The 13,768-nt window shown below is 41.9% G+C and overlaps 1 protein-coding gene and 1 long non-coding RNA gene across 2 annotated transcripts in view; one reads left to right on the top strand and one right to left on the bottom strand.

Annotated features, from left to right (window-relative positions):
- On the bottom strand, window positions 1–6,554 carry ppp1r7 (protein phosphatase 1, regulatory (inhibitor) subunit 7). The gene is made up of 10 exons (XM_079530422.1): window positions 6,427–6,554; window positions 5,473–5,568; window positions 5,295–5,350; window positions 5,072–5,137; window positions 4,681–4,811; window positions 4,251–4,413; window positions 3,814–3,930; window positions 3,592–3,696; window positions 3,294–3,380; window positions 1–2,092 (listed from the first exon to the last, which is right to left on the bottom strand). Exons 1-10 carry the CDS (start codon window positions 6,464–6,466, stop codon window positions 1,916–1,918), a joined length of 1,038 nt encoding a protein of 345 aa, XP_079386548.1. The 5' UTR covers window positions 6,467–6,554; the 3' UTR covers window positions 1–1,915.
- Window positions 6,555–11,745: 5,191 nt separating this feature from the next.
- Window positions 11,746–13,768, top strand: part of LOC306943898 — a 4,864-nt gene continuing 2,841 nt past the window's right edge. Inside the window, exons 1-5 of the long non-coding RNA XR_013792460.1 lie at window positions 11,746–11,917; window positions 12,020–12,205; window positions 12,300–12,578; window positions 12,870–12,968; window positions 13,252–13,269. This is a non-coding gene — a long non-coding RNA (uncharacterized lncRNA). The remainder of the gene's footprint in view (window positions 11,918–12,019; window positions 12,206–12,299; window positions 12,579–12,869; window positions 12,969–13,251; window positions 13,270–13,768) is intronic.

Raw genomic sequence — 13,768 nt, 5'->3', positions numbered from 1 at the left:
TAAAAGACGTATCTCTTTTAATTATAACAGGATAACAGGGAGTAAATCAAGTGCACTCAAGCATTATATATACAGACCCCATGGATGAGTCAATTATTATTTGTGTGGTCAAGTCAGTAATTGAAGAATACCAACTCATACGGCAACCAGATATCATAAACCATACTATATAAGCAACATGAACGTGGGGCAGTTACAGAATATTACAAAAAAACAGCAGGTCACCTTAGCCTTTATACATTACAGAATTCTTAAAAAAATAATAAATCAGTCTGCTCTGAGCCTATGACATAAAACATCTGAGATTCTTTTCTTTTTTTAATAAATATCAACAAATCCCATCCAAAGTGTGAAACCAGAAGCCTTTAATCAGTCTTCAAGAAAACATACAAACAAAATTGGAGATGCTTCACAACAAATACTTGATATACTTGCTTTTACATTTTAATTTAATTTAAAATTTGAATTATAAATTCACTGGGATCAACCAAAAAGAGCCAGTATCCCTGTAAAATGTACACTGGACTTATAGCTTTCATAGTCTGTCATGAACTGCCAATGAAGCAACTCCAGATTCCTATTGATGCTGCTGACTTTACTGGTTTCTCAACTTTGGATAAGCCTTGGAGATAACTGACTTTCCTAATAAAGTTTCAGCAAAAGGAATTGTCCCTTTCTACCTTGATGCACTCTGTCTCCACCTGGTGGCTTCAATGAATGCAAAATGTCCATCTGCAAGTAACTAACTTTCCTGCTTAAAATGTTGAATTTCTACACCTTATCAGACATATGTACATTACGGTAGTTTAATATGGTCATGTATAGAATGTTATTTCCTTAATAGAAAGTAAGAAACTGATGGTATGTATTACTAATCATCACTTTCATGGCATCTAACACACAAATGCTTTCCCCCTAAAGCCGAACACACACAGGCTGCAAACTTTCAATGGACCTATCGCACACCGGCGGCGTCAGACACGCGTTCACGCATCGCACGGCACTCTGATGCGCCAATGTTCTATTTCCAGGCGTTGCCGCGGGGTGAAAGTGTTTATTTCTTTTACTACAACTGTACAAAGTTGGCAGCAGAGCGCCGTGTCCTGTTGGTGCTTATGGGCGGCACTTGACGCGCGTCAATACTGTGCTGCTACGCTGCGCAGCCTGTGTGTTGGGCTTGAAGCAGAAAGTATAAGTGGATCCAAGTCTGTGGTGTGCTCATGTGTCAAATATAAACTTTGCTAGTATTAATGCATAGGAATTATTTTAGAACAGATTTTCTAATTAAGTCATCTTGAAGTTTATGTGACATGACATGCACAATGACCAGTGCTTCAAGTACAGAATTACACAAGTTACAGACAGAAATCATTTGTGTACCTTGTGAGACCAAATTCACCCTCTTAGAAGAGCAGTTGACCAATACTCAATATAGTAGTATATCAGTATTTCCCTTATAAAGTATGGGAACGCCTAAGCCTGCAGAGCAACTTCAATATCGATGCAATAAGCTCAACTTGCATCCATCCCACATCTTCAACATGCAAAAAAAGGATCAAAGAGTAAATGTAAGCAGGATTAAGTTAAAAATGTGATACTTTCTATTCACAGTCCATATCCAGCCTAATAAATTAATAAGCTTTGACGATACAGCATAAGTTGTGCATGAATGTCTACATGTGCACATGTATGTTCACATGTTACATGGATGAGCCATAGGTGAGTGAGTTAAATGGCAGAATGTGTGCATGTATATTTATATATAAGCAAATACGATTGTGTGATTGTGTGTGCATATGTCAGCGTCTGTGAGGCCAATATACTGTATTTCAAATGGAGGTCCTTGTTGTGGGAAGGGCAGGCAGGGTGGTGAGGGTCAACACTTAAGTGGGCAGACAGAATGTGAGCCCGCAGCTCAAAAGCGGATAAAGGTAGCGTCGATCTGGCGTACGGTGGGCAGGGCCAACATGATCTTTCGCCGGTACTGAGGGTCCTTCTGTAGCGGGTTCCTCTCGAGATAGACCGTCTCCAGAGATTTGGCATTCTTCAGCTCATCGAGATCTGACCAGTTGTCGATCTGATTATCATTCATCTGAGAAAAGACATGACTAGTTTTATCTTTGCCTATAGGTCTGACATGTCCAAAGTCCGGCCCAAGGGACCAATCGTGGCACGAGGGCAGATTTGATATGGCCTGCGGGCGGCTTACTTCCTCAAATGTATTATTTATGGCCTGCTCCCGTCAGTATACTTCGTGGGAACTTCATCATAGAGTACTAAAAGGATAGAGACTGAACCGGAGCGATAGCCCCGCCCCCCGCTATTCATTTCAGTGGAAGTTGCTCAGTGGCGTTTTGAAGCACCCGGAAGAGCTGTCTACTTCCATTTCACGGAAGTGCAAACGAGCGCTCAATGTTAAACCCCAGCTGCACGGGGTTTCCTCGTCAGAACTCCACGGGTCCGCCTGCAGTCCCTGCTCGTACCACTAGGGCCGAGCGCCTCAACGTTGGAGAGCCTCACTGGGGGCTTGAACTTCATACATTGAAGAGTGTTTTGAAATTAACCTGAGCATTTCTCTGTAGAATTTGTAAGGATTCCTAACTGCTTGTTCCTTGTGTCATTTAATTTTCAGGATGTGAAAGGAAGGCTATTTACTTTATTTTTTTTATGTTTTTTTTTACATTTGGCTACACTGCCATTTAAAAACAAAATGACAATTTAATGGACTGTCAACATAATAGCAATGCAGTGCTATTATGAAAAGAAAAGACTGAAAAATAAACTCAATTCAGATTGTCTCAGATTTATTGAAGCGATAGCCCCTTGAGATGCCGCATCTCATTTTTGAGGGGTCCCATATTGGTTTTGTTCACACAGCAGTGACGTACATTTGGCAACAATGCCATCAAAAGTCCATTGATATTGCACTGGAATTAAATCACATCGTTGCATTGTATTGCAATGCATTTGTATGCCACTTTTGTTTTGGTCCAAAAGGTACAGTGACAGGAGATACAGTTGGCCCAAAGCAATTTTTTCAATGATTCCCGAGCGCAGCGCGGCTGAAGCTAACTGCTCCTTGGCTGCGGCTCATCGCTCCAAGAGATTCAAAGTGTCAAATGCAGAGTCAAATGCAGAGAAAATGTTTCACTGCGGTAACGTGTGTGACAAATCGTACGACTTTTCATATTTTCAAATATGGCCCCTTTTGGACGCCCTGGATTAGGTAGAGAGACAGTAGACTTATCTAGCGATTGACTGTGGCATCAAGTATAATTATCTCATATACATACCCAGAATTCCTGTAGATCTGTTAGATGGCTGATGTTTTCAATTTTCTTTACTCGGTTGGCTGCAATGTCCAGGGTTGTGAGCTTTTTCTGTACAGGCATAACAATGTGGGCATGACATTTAGAACGCTGCAGTGCAAAATAGCATTACTTGATATTATAAGTTTTGTGCATGGTGGTTAGTGCCCAGCAAAATCCTCAGTGTGAGTTTATCGATTTATACAAATGTACACAAATGGGACCATTACGGGTCCATTTTACAGTGGGCGTGGCAGGGCCTTTTCAGAAATGAATGACTCACATTGTTCTCCAGGCCTTCAATAACCTCTATGCCATTGTGACTCAGATAGAGCTCTCTCAGGTTGGCCAGGCTCTGTAGGCCCTCAATTTTAGTGATGCGGTTACTCTGGAGATAAAGACACACACAAAGACATATTTGCATTTAATAATTTTCCATGAATATACAAAACTTGTGCAGCACGTTTTGTTTGCCTGTTAATGCCAGTGAATTTTGTGAATATACCTGGATACTTAAAACAGTCAAGTTGTGCAAGCCTTCTAGGTGCTGTAGCTGCGTTATCTTGTTGGTACCAAGAAACAAACTTTGCAAAGATGTGAGCCCATCCAAGTTCTCTATTACCTGTGAACAAACAAAACAAAGGGGGCAACAGACACATTATTAACATTATTGTCTCCAGCAGGCCGAAGGCATGGGGAGAGAGTATGTTTTGCACTCCGTCCGTGTGTGTGTGTGTGTGTGTGTGTGTGTGTGTGTGTGCGTTTGTGTCCGCCCGTCTGTCCGTCTGTTACCAGCTAATCTCCGGCACTGTTAATATAGGATTCAAAATGCTTTTCTGTGCTTTTGGTTCTTTGTCCCAACTGTCTCAAAAATGTGAATAGCAACTGAAACCTTACATTCTATAACTCATTTACAGAAAGCTTCAAATTATCATGTCTCACTCGGATTTTGTTGGAGCCCAGCTCCAGCATTTCCAGGCCCGTAAGGTGATCCAAGTTGTCAATAGTACTGATTTTGTTATGTAGCAGGAAGAGCTTCTTCAGCTGAGTCAACCGCTCCAGACCTTCCACCTTCCTCAGGATGTTGAAGGACATGTCAAGCTGCCTGTCAATCAAATATATCAAACATATCGTCACTGTCAGGCAGAAACCAAAACAGTTACTTTTCAGGAAATGGAAAAAAATAACCTGTGTTCCAACTTCCAATGTAGTTGTTATTTAGTCACACGCTCTTGTTAACACTTTTCATTTCTTAAATATTTATAAAACTCACATCCTTTGAAATTCAAGTCATTACCAAATCATCTCCGTTTTCTGAGCTGTGATGGAAAATACAAAGCATTTTTTGTTCAGTAGTCTACACATTACTCACTCCAACTCTGTGAGGTTCTGCAGGTTCTCCAGTTTGCGGATCTGATTGTCATAGAGATCCAGTTCCTGAAGTGAAGTTAGACTCTCAAGGTTCTCTATCTTTTTAATGAGATTCTGTCGTAAAGATAATGTCTGCAAAAATACACACAGATAAACCAAAAACAATTAAGAAAATCGAATCAAATAATGATCACTCTATAGTGTGTCTCAAGCACCTTTTCCTTAACCCAAAATCCCACAAGAAAGGAAATCCACCAAAGGAAATTGTAACCAATGCCAAAAACAAAGGAGCAAACCAAGACAAAAAAAACTAAAAACTTTAAAAAATGAAATTACAGATAAAGTAGCAATAACTGTGGCAAAACAATAAGCCAAAATAACCGATAACTTACTTTAGCCTTCTGTAGCACCTCCAATCCTTCAATCTTCCCAATTCGGCAATGAACTAGATCAACATCCTTGGAACAAAGAGACAGACATTGATATTAAAACACACAATGTTGTATTAATATTGTAATTTCATAAGTGAAAGGTTTAACCACTTTTAAAAACACGGTTCACGGTCTGATGGTTTATGGTGACTAGCACAGCAGACCATCTTAACCATCCACTCACCTCTTCATCAGGGTCGAGGGTTATCGTTTCCATATCAACAGGAGACTCTTCGTTACCTAAAATAGCAAGAATAAATGATATGACATCATTCTGAGACTGCATTATATCCCTGGCTATGTTCACATATACAATACAGCATTCATTGTCACACAAATGTTGTACAGGCAGACAAACTTACTTGTGGTAACGGGCTTATTAGTGTCCACATCGCCATTGATGCTCTTCCTTCGGGTCTCATCATCACCAGACTCCTCTGATTCACCCCTTCTGTCCACTACAGAGTACAGACAGGAATACAATGGCAGGTGTTATTTGTGACACGTTTAGCTAGAAATTGAGACCTCAGCTGATCTCAAATGCAATCCTTGATTGATTGATTGCTTGCTAATTGTATTAACAGTTTGTAGAATGGGTAAAGTTCAGCGAAAGTACAGGTCAATACAACAACTTCAAGGATAAAACCAGAAAAAGCATTAAGACTTGTTTATATCAGGGTCCTGAGTCCTGACAGTGAAATGCAAGTCCTTGCCATCCCCAAATGTTTAAATAAGTACAATATAATTCCCAAAATTGATTAAACAAAACGTGAACTCCAACAGCAAATAAAACATAGGTCTACTCTATTGTCTTAGAAAGGTGTCTATAAAAATGGAATATCAAAAAAATAGCATGGCATATCAAAAGGCTTTGATCGAGGGCCGATCGCTTTCCTTCAGGATAGCTTGATGATGGGTAACGTACTGTAAGCTAATCGTTGCTAACGGCTTAGCTATGTCTATTTAAATTAAAATTACCCTTAAAGCAAGTTAAAACATAGAAAATGTATTGTCACACAGTTGACAACATAACGCAACCTGTTAATTATAAGGATCAGCGTACCCTAAGCTCAGAGAAATGCGACATCGTATCGTAGGATATGACAACACAAGTACATAACATTAGCTAACGGTGCATGTTGTTAGCATATTAGCTAGTAAGCCAAGGATGAAAGTATGACCAGTAAATAGTGCCAGTTAGCACTGAGAAGATGATTTGCTCAGTTGTATGTTCGACTAGATGAATGACGATCCAGTCAACTGCCACAACAATGAATGGAGGCAGCAACGTATGAACGTATTTAGTATTTACTCACCTTCCATGTCTTGAGACTCTCCTACATTCAGGGAAGCCATATCTCCTGGAAAAAACAATCCTGACAACCGCGCTCAACCAATCAGGTGGCAGAACATCTGGAACGCATAACGCTATTTGTCACAAGAGGGCGCTCATAGCGGGATGCAAAGACCAGTCCAATATACCGATATCACATTTATTACACACGCACGCACGCACGCACACACACACACACACACACACACACACACACACACACACACACACACACACACACACACACACACACACGCGCGACACGAGTGTGTGTGTGTGTGTGTGTGTGTGTGTGTGTGTGTGTGTGTGTGTGTGTGTGTGTGTGTGTGTGTGTGCGTGCGTGCGTGTGTAATAAATAATGTGTTTTCAAGGTTCAACTTTATTGTCAGCAATACCAGTTACAAGAGTAAAAGGCACGTGAAATTCATTGTGCGTTAAAAACCCATACAACAGCTATAGTCTAATGTCAACTAATCTATGTAAAAACTAAGTGCTTAAAACTAATTCGTTTTAGTGCAATTAAGATCTCAGGTGCAAAAATGCAGAAAGCCATTTCATTTGCCTCAGACATATGGCCATATAGTCCGGGCCTTGTAGTGTTCAGTGTCTATTCATCATAAGTCTGATGGCGGAAAAGAAGAATGTGTTCCATAGTCTCTGGCCGCGGCCGCTTAGATGGTTCAAACAGGCTGTGGCTGGGATGATGCACATCTTTAACAATCCGTTTCGCCTTGGCCACGCATCAGCTTTCGTATATTCCCTGGAGGGAGGGAAGCTCACCTCCAATTATACGCTGGGCTGCTTTCACTACCCTCTGTAGTGCCTTCTGCTGGCGGACAGTGCAGCTCCCGTACCACACGATGGTTCCACCCGTTAGGATGCTCTCGATGGTGCAGTTATAGAACGACCTCAGGATACGGGGGCTGACCTTGAACTTTTTCAAGTGCCGTAAGCAGTACAAGCGTTGTTGTGCCTTTTTCACCACATGAGTGGTGTGAGTAGCCCACTTAAGGTCCTCATCGATGTGTGTACCAAGGAACTTGAACTCACTGACGCGCTCCACTGCAACTCCATTGAGAGGGTGGCTGAGCACACAGCCTTGGTGCACCACTGTTGAGGGTCATTGGGTCGCGTGTTATGTTCCTCATCCGCACAACCTGAGCACGGTTCGACAAGAAGTCCAGTATCCACCTGCACATGGTTGGGTGCAGGCCTAGGTCTCTGAGCTTCATGTCCAGTCTTGCAGGGACAATTGTGTTGAAGGCGAAGCTGAAGTCCAAAACAGCATCCGCACATACCTGTTGTTGCTCCCTCTCTTGTCCAAGTGAGTGAGGGCGGTGTGGAGAGCCATGGCCACTGCGTCATCGGTAGATCTGTTTTTCCGGTATGCAAACTGGCATGGATCCAGTGTAGCGGGCAGGACCGAGCAGATGTAATCTCTCACTAGTCTTTCAAAACACTTGCTGACAAGGTAACAGATCTCCAGTCATTGTAGCATGATGTATTTGTACACTTGGGTATGGGTACAATGGTGGACCTTTTGAAGCCAGCAGGAACCTCAGCTTGGGAGAGATTGAAGATCTGATGTGCACAGACTTTAAGGACCTGGAATATCAGCCTCTGAGATGGATAATGGGCTGGCCTCGATCCTGCGGTATCGCAGGCTCTGGTAGACTGTTGTTGGTGCCCTTTGTCTCAAACCGTGAAAAGAAGGTGTTCAGCTCATTGGGGAGGGAGGCAGAGGGGGGCTCTGTGCTTATGGGTTGCCCTCTGAATTCAGTTATTTCCCGGAGCCCTTGCCACACGCTCCTCGCATCCCCACTCTTGAACTGATCTTCCAGCTTACACGCGTGCATGCGTGTGTGTGTGTGTGTCTTTTGTGATCTTTTGACGATCGCTTTCATTTTAGTGATCACTAAAAAACATGTGCTGGGCAGAGGTCAGACTCCAAAAACTAATAAAGTCTGCACACTGGATAATAAAGTATACACGGCAGACCAGCTGGCACCAAGCTGGTCAGCTGTGCATCCTGGTCAGGTGACTCAGTCAGCACAACATATGCACCTGAAGATAGGTGCTTGTGTGTGTACTTCACTATCAGACGAAGAAGAGCCAGCAAGGCTCGAAACATGGAGCAGACTTTTGGTCACTCGACTCACCCACCTACCTCTCACACACTCAGATTCAGACATAGAGGATCACCTTCTGTCTGCCCACTTCGGTGGGTCAGCAGCAAGAGTGAATCATGGATGTAAAGTGATCTTTAGCTGTAATCTTTCACTAAACAGTAACACCATTGTACCCAGTAGTAGGCCTATCATGCACATAAGCACACAGTCAGGGGGAGAGACAGTTCCCAGTCCCAGATAGTTAATGTAATATAATCTCAAGAGTTTACCCCCAAGTTATCTTTGTAGGCTTTTCAAACGTACAGAAATATTTAGAAGACTGAAAAAAATAACAACTGACACCACGTGTCTACTGATAGGCCTATCATTTATAGGAACAAGATGTTCTGCATTCACTGATGCATAGGATGTACTGACATAAACACAAGAAAGGCTGTTGTGATAGTCAAAGTTTTAACAACATTGTTTGCACTAGCTGTAACACAAATTGCATTCCATTTTGGGGGAAAATAACTTGACCTTGATCCACTTCACACTTGGTGGGTGTATTACTGAGGACCCAAGGGGTCAATCATGAAGACACTGGAGTAGTCTCGGTCGGACAACCTTTTATTTACAGGGTGTAGGCAAAACGTCAATGTTTCGATGTCAATACATCTTCGTCAGGTCATAGCCATAGGTTATTGGGAAAGCTTCATGCAGCAATATTGTGTAGACCAAGTAAGCCCTTTCTGAATGTATTATTGAATCCATCAAAACAGCTAAATTGAATTGCGTGTGAGTGGGGTCAGGGGTCTTTCAATGAATAGATATGTGTCTAATAAATACTAATAAGCATAATGTACACAATATCTAAACAATGAATATATTAAGGATGATTTTTTTTCTCTAAATATTTATCCCACGATTTTGTAACCCATTTTTTCACCCAGTGTCAATTAGCTAATGTAATCCTGGGCTCTACACTCTTTCTGCCAACCTGGGGAGAGCAACAGACTGACCTCATGCTTCCTTCAATGCATGAGGAGTCCAACTTAAGGTTGCACCACTTAAAAACTTCAGGGCAATACAAATACAGACCAGCCAGCAGGGAATATATGACTCTTATCAGGAAATTAAAATGTGCTTGATGAAACAGATACTTTTATACCACTGTTCCAGAGTCTGTAAGTCAGTGGTTGTGTGCTTTGACTTTGACATCTTTGATAATAATAACATATTGCTTATTTATGTCCAAGAATTATTGGTTCCCAGATATCACACAGTCCTTTGTACAAATCATGTAGTGGTGCATGATGTGATGCATAATGTGACACAGTCTGCTTGTGCATGTCAGTCCATCATCCATAGATAGGTACAAGAAAATGTCATTGTGGGGAAACTGTGGGTGTGCCTTCTACACTGCTAAAGTAGATGTCAGTGCATGTGAGCGTATGAGTATTCAGTGTGCTTGCTAGCTGATTTCTGGCCTTGACAAACAAACAAGGCCAATCAAACTTGATTGGATCATTGGATTAGGACTTGTGTCACTATCACTGTATACTGATTGAAGAATCAGATACCACAGAAAACTGTCTGTGTCATTAGAATGCATGGCTCCTTGCATAGGGCAGTATGAAAATTACCCCCATAACAACTCTGTCTGGGAAAACATGGTGTGTTCGGATATAGGCGCACTGCCAATACAAACTAATAGGCGAGTGCGCTTGCCGGTGTGCATTTCCGAACGCACCCTATGGGAACTGGCCTTCCGTATCAGCTTGTTCAGTTTGTTGGATATACCTTGTGTCGATTCTACCCCCCTATACTAACATGCCAGCATGCCACAGGAAATAAGAGGACCTAGCATTAGCCTACTAGAATGGTATACAACATCTGCAGCAGCCTGTTGCACAGTAGTAGTGGTGGTAGTAGTAGTAGTAGTAGTAGTAGTAGTAGTAGTAGTAGTAGTAGTAGTAGTAGTAGTAGTAGTAGTAGTAGTTGCGACTGCAGGTCGCTTTTACTATGAAATTGTACATTTCCCGTCAGTCACTCAATATCCCCATACATGGGAATGCCCCCATATATGGTGATGTCAGGTCTCGTGACATCACGTGACATCATCAGGGATGGAGATAGTAAATGCGAATTGCTGTCGCAATTAAGCCCATATGGAGATCCCTGATGTCATCAATATTGTCCAGCAACTCTACATCTGACCTCAAACCCTTAGATCTGGATATATGTCAGCACCTGTTCTGACATTCCATATGTTGATTCTTCCCCATCCATCCTTCCTCTGACTGATACCTGTCCATTCAAACTCTAGACAGGCCTGCCCCAAAGTTATTAGTGCAGGCGTGCCCGGCAGCCGGCGAAAACTAGAGTTCTCAACAGGCCCGAAAATTAAGGCCCGGCCCTCATCAAACCCTGTACACTCAAGAGAATGTCCCTACTATATGGAGCTGACCTGTTCTGACATTCCATATGTTGATCTGACCTAATCAAACCCTGTACACTCAAGACATGTACTGTACTTATATGGACAGTACAGAATTCATTCCATGTTGATCTGACCCCCCATGCCAAAGCACCAGCGCCCAGCAGTCTGATGTCAACGAGGCTGATGTGTGTTCAAAGGGGCGAGGTCGCTTAATTCTCACCCTTAGGCGTCTTACTGGTATTATAGTATACAGTAGTATTAGTAGTCGTAGTAATAGTAGTACAGTAGTAATAGCCTATAAGTAAGGTAAGTACATTTGGGAGCATGCATTTTCTTTTTTCTTTCCAAAATAGCTAATACAGCAGATCTATAGGCAGCTGTAACTGGGATTGTATTAGAGTCCTGTTTGTTTGTTTTTAAACCACAATGTTGTGCACAGAAGGGCCCCCACTGAAACCCCATGTCAAAACCACAGCCACACCTCCATTAGCCTGATTTAAAACATCACAGCGAGTATCTAGGCTACCATCGTTGAGAGACCGATAGTGAGCCATATAATAGGTTTGATCATGACAGTCCCCAGAGAGTCTCAAGTTCAACCAACCAATGATTAAGCCTATACTGAAAATAATGAACTGTCAGAACACACTGGGCACCTCCCATCAACACTCACTAACCAATCAAAAGCCAAGTCCTTGTGCATTTAAAGAAAACATTTACCAGGCAGCACAGTGACATCTACAATGCTAGAAACACTGTGTAGTATTTTCTTGTGTCTCTGGCGATTAACTTAAACGGATTAAAGTAATCGTATTAGGTTCTGAAGTTGCATTTTGAAATTATCTCGTAGCCTATTGTGTTTCAAATGTATTCATCATTTACCATCATTTTGTTGTGCCACTTATCGTGGGGTTTTGCAATTGGTAAGTAGGCTATAACTTGTTATTGTTATTGCCACTAGGCTGTTATTGTAGCGGCTATAAAGCCCCACTTACGACGTATTAACTTTTAACTGTTAACTTTAGACACGGTAATTCAGATCCAACACACGGGAGTGGTCGGCAGGGCGGAGACCGTGGATCGGGTCCTTGTAAACGGATTGTCTCCCCCGAGCAGAGGCACGGAAGTCTCTGATATTATAAAGACGTTGTCGGTGGATTCTCCCCTCAGATCCCTTGAGGCTGAAGTAATCGAATTAAACGAGACTGCAGGTAAGCATCCCGTCGGTTGTGTGGTTGGTTGTAGACTTGTAGTCAGTTCAGCAATGTAGGCGTATATACTGATGATTATCTTTTTTGTATTTAGACATTTTTTATTCCGCAGACAACCACACTTTTATCCGTTTGCGTGAATGTAAACTGGACGGGTCACAGGTGCATTTGACCGACAGTCTTTTCTACGACGGGGTGATATACTTGATCCTGGACCGAACCACCGACACATGGACAGCCCAGAGACCCCAAGCAGTGCCACTCAAAACAAGATGGGACCAGGAACCAGAGCGCACCAGAAAGGAGAGGATTCAGCTTCAGGAGGGATGCTCTAAGCTTATGAAAGTGTTGAGGCTTTCTGAAGACAAAGCTGGTAGGATAGCCTAATCTCTTTCACATTTCACATTTTCCTTCACAGGTCTAAACAATATATTGTTTTTGATTATATCTTTACTGATCAGGATAAAATATCCTGATATTTGCGTGTCCATGGTTTCAGTTTTCAAAATTATTGTGCAAAGTGTTGTGTGGCTATATGCAAAAAAACAAACGAACAGTGAAGGTGCATAGCCTATTTGACAAACCTGTTACCCCACATTCTGAACTGTGACCTGGTCTGAACTATATGCAAAGTTCTATACAATAATTGGGAATATTGTGCTAGTTCCACAGGTGGCTATGCCTGCTATTTTGGTACCAATCTTGGCACTGCTGGCTTTTATTGGGCTAATATTGGTCAGCCTACTCATATCTAAAAAGCAAGGTGAGTGAATTTGTCTCTGCAACTATATTTAGCCCTGCCCAAGACCGTTTTATTCACTCTATTATTCTATTATGTTAACAAACAGTCCATTAAGTAATTCTTAAATCAAATAATTGCAGTGTTTCACTTTAGGTCTCTTTGCTTATTATCATATTATTGTCTTTTCCTCTCTATATTACACAAGCTTCATTATATAAAACATGTTATGCATTTGAGGTCACATGAAGTCTCATACTCATGAGAATGTTCTGTATGGTCATGGGATTTTCTTTTCTGCTTCCAGGAATGAGACACCCTGGAGGTAAGTACTTCTCATTTTGTTAGCCATAGACATTTCAGTTAACAGGCATGGGTGAAGATTGATAGAAAATTAAAGATTACATATCCACCTCACAGTAATTTAACCACGGGGGGGGGGGGGGGGGGGGGGGGGGGGGTGTCACATGGGTATGCAATTCCTGAATGATTCTGTCCTCAATCACATTTCATTATGAGTTAAAGTTACTATGGGCCATTTCACCCAGTGACAGGAATGAGAATGACAGAAAAACAACAGTCAGTCATTGTATATTAGATGTAAAGCTGAAGTGGTAGCGTGCCCATAGTAAAATAATTCATACTTGCAGATCTCTGAGGCTGAGCAACTCATTGTCAAAGACTCCCAGCTGTTTATAATTGTAAAGCCTTTATTTTAGACTATACAGCAGGGCAACTGGGTTGACTTTTAGTTTAACGTGTGCATGATTAATTCAATGTCCAGTCGTTGCATCTCTTTTGGATATAGCCGCAATTTGCAACTC

The sequence above is a fragment of the Electrona antarctica genome (genome assembly GCF_951216825.1).
Source record: "Electrona antarctica genome assembly, chromosome: 19".
Taxonomy (NCBI): Eukaryota; Metazoa; Chordata; class Actinopteri; order Myctophiformes; family Myctophidae; genus Electrona; species Electrona antarctica.
The sequence above is the reverse complement of the archived record's forward strand: the minus strand, read 5'-3'. Positions and strand labels throughout refer to the sequence as shown.

Excerpts from the sequence above, each read along its gene's own strand:
- ppp1r7 (XM_079530422.1), bottom strand. The coding sequence starts at position 6,466 with ATGGCTTCCCTGAATGTAGGAGAGTCTCAAGACATGGAAG. Across the intron at positions 3,931-4,250 it reads TGGGCTCCAACAAAATCCGA|GTAATAGAGAACTTGGATGG; the intron begins GTGAGACATGAT and ends GTTTGTTCACAG. Across the intron at positions 3,381-3,591 it reads TTGAAGGCCTGGAGAACAAT|AAAAAGCTCACAACCCTGGA; the intron begins GTGAGTCATTCA and ends ATGCCTGTACAG.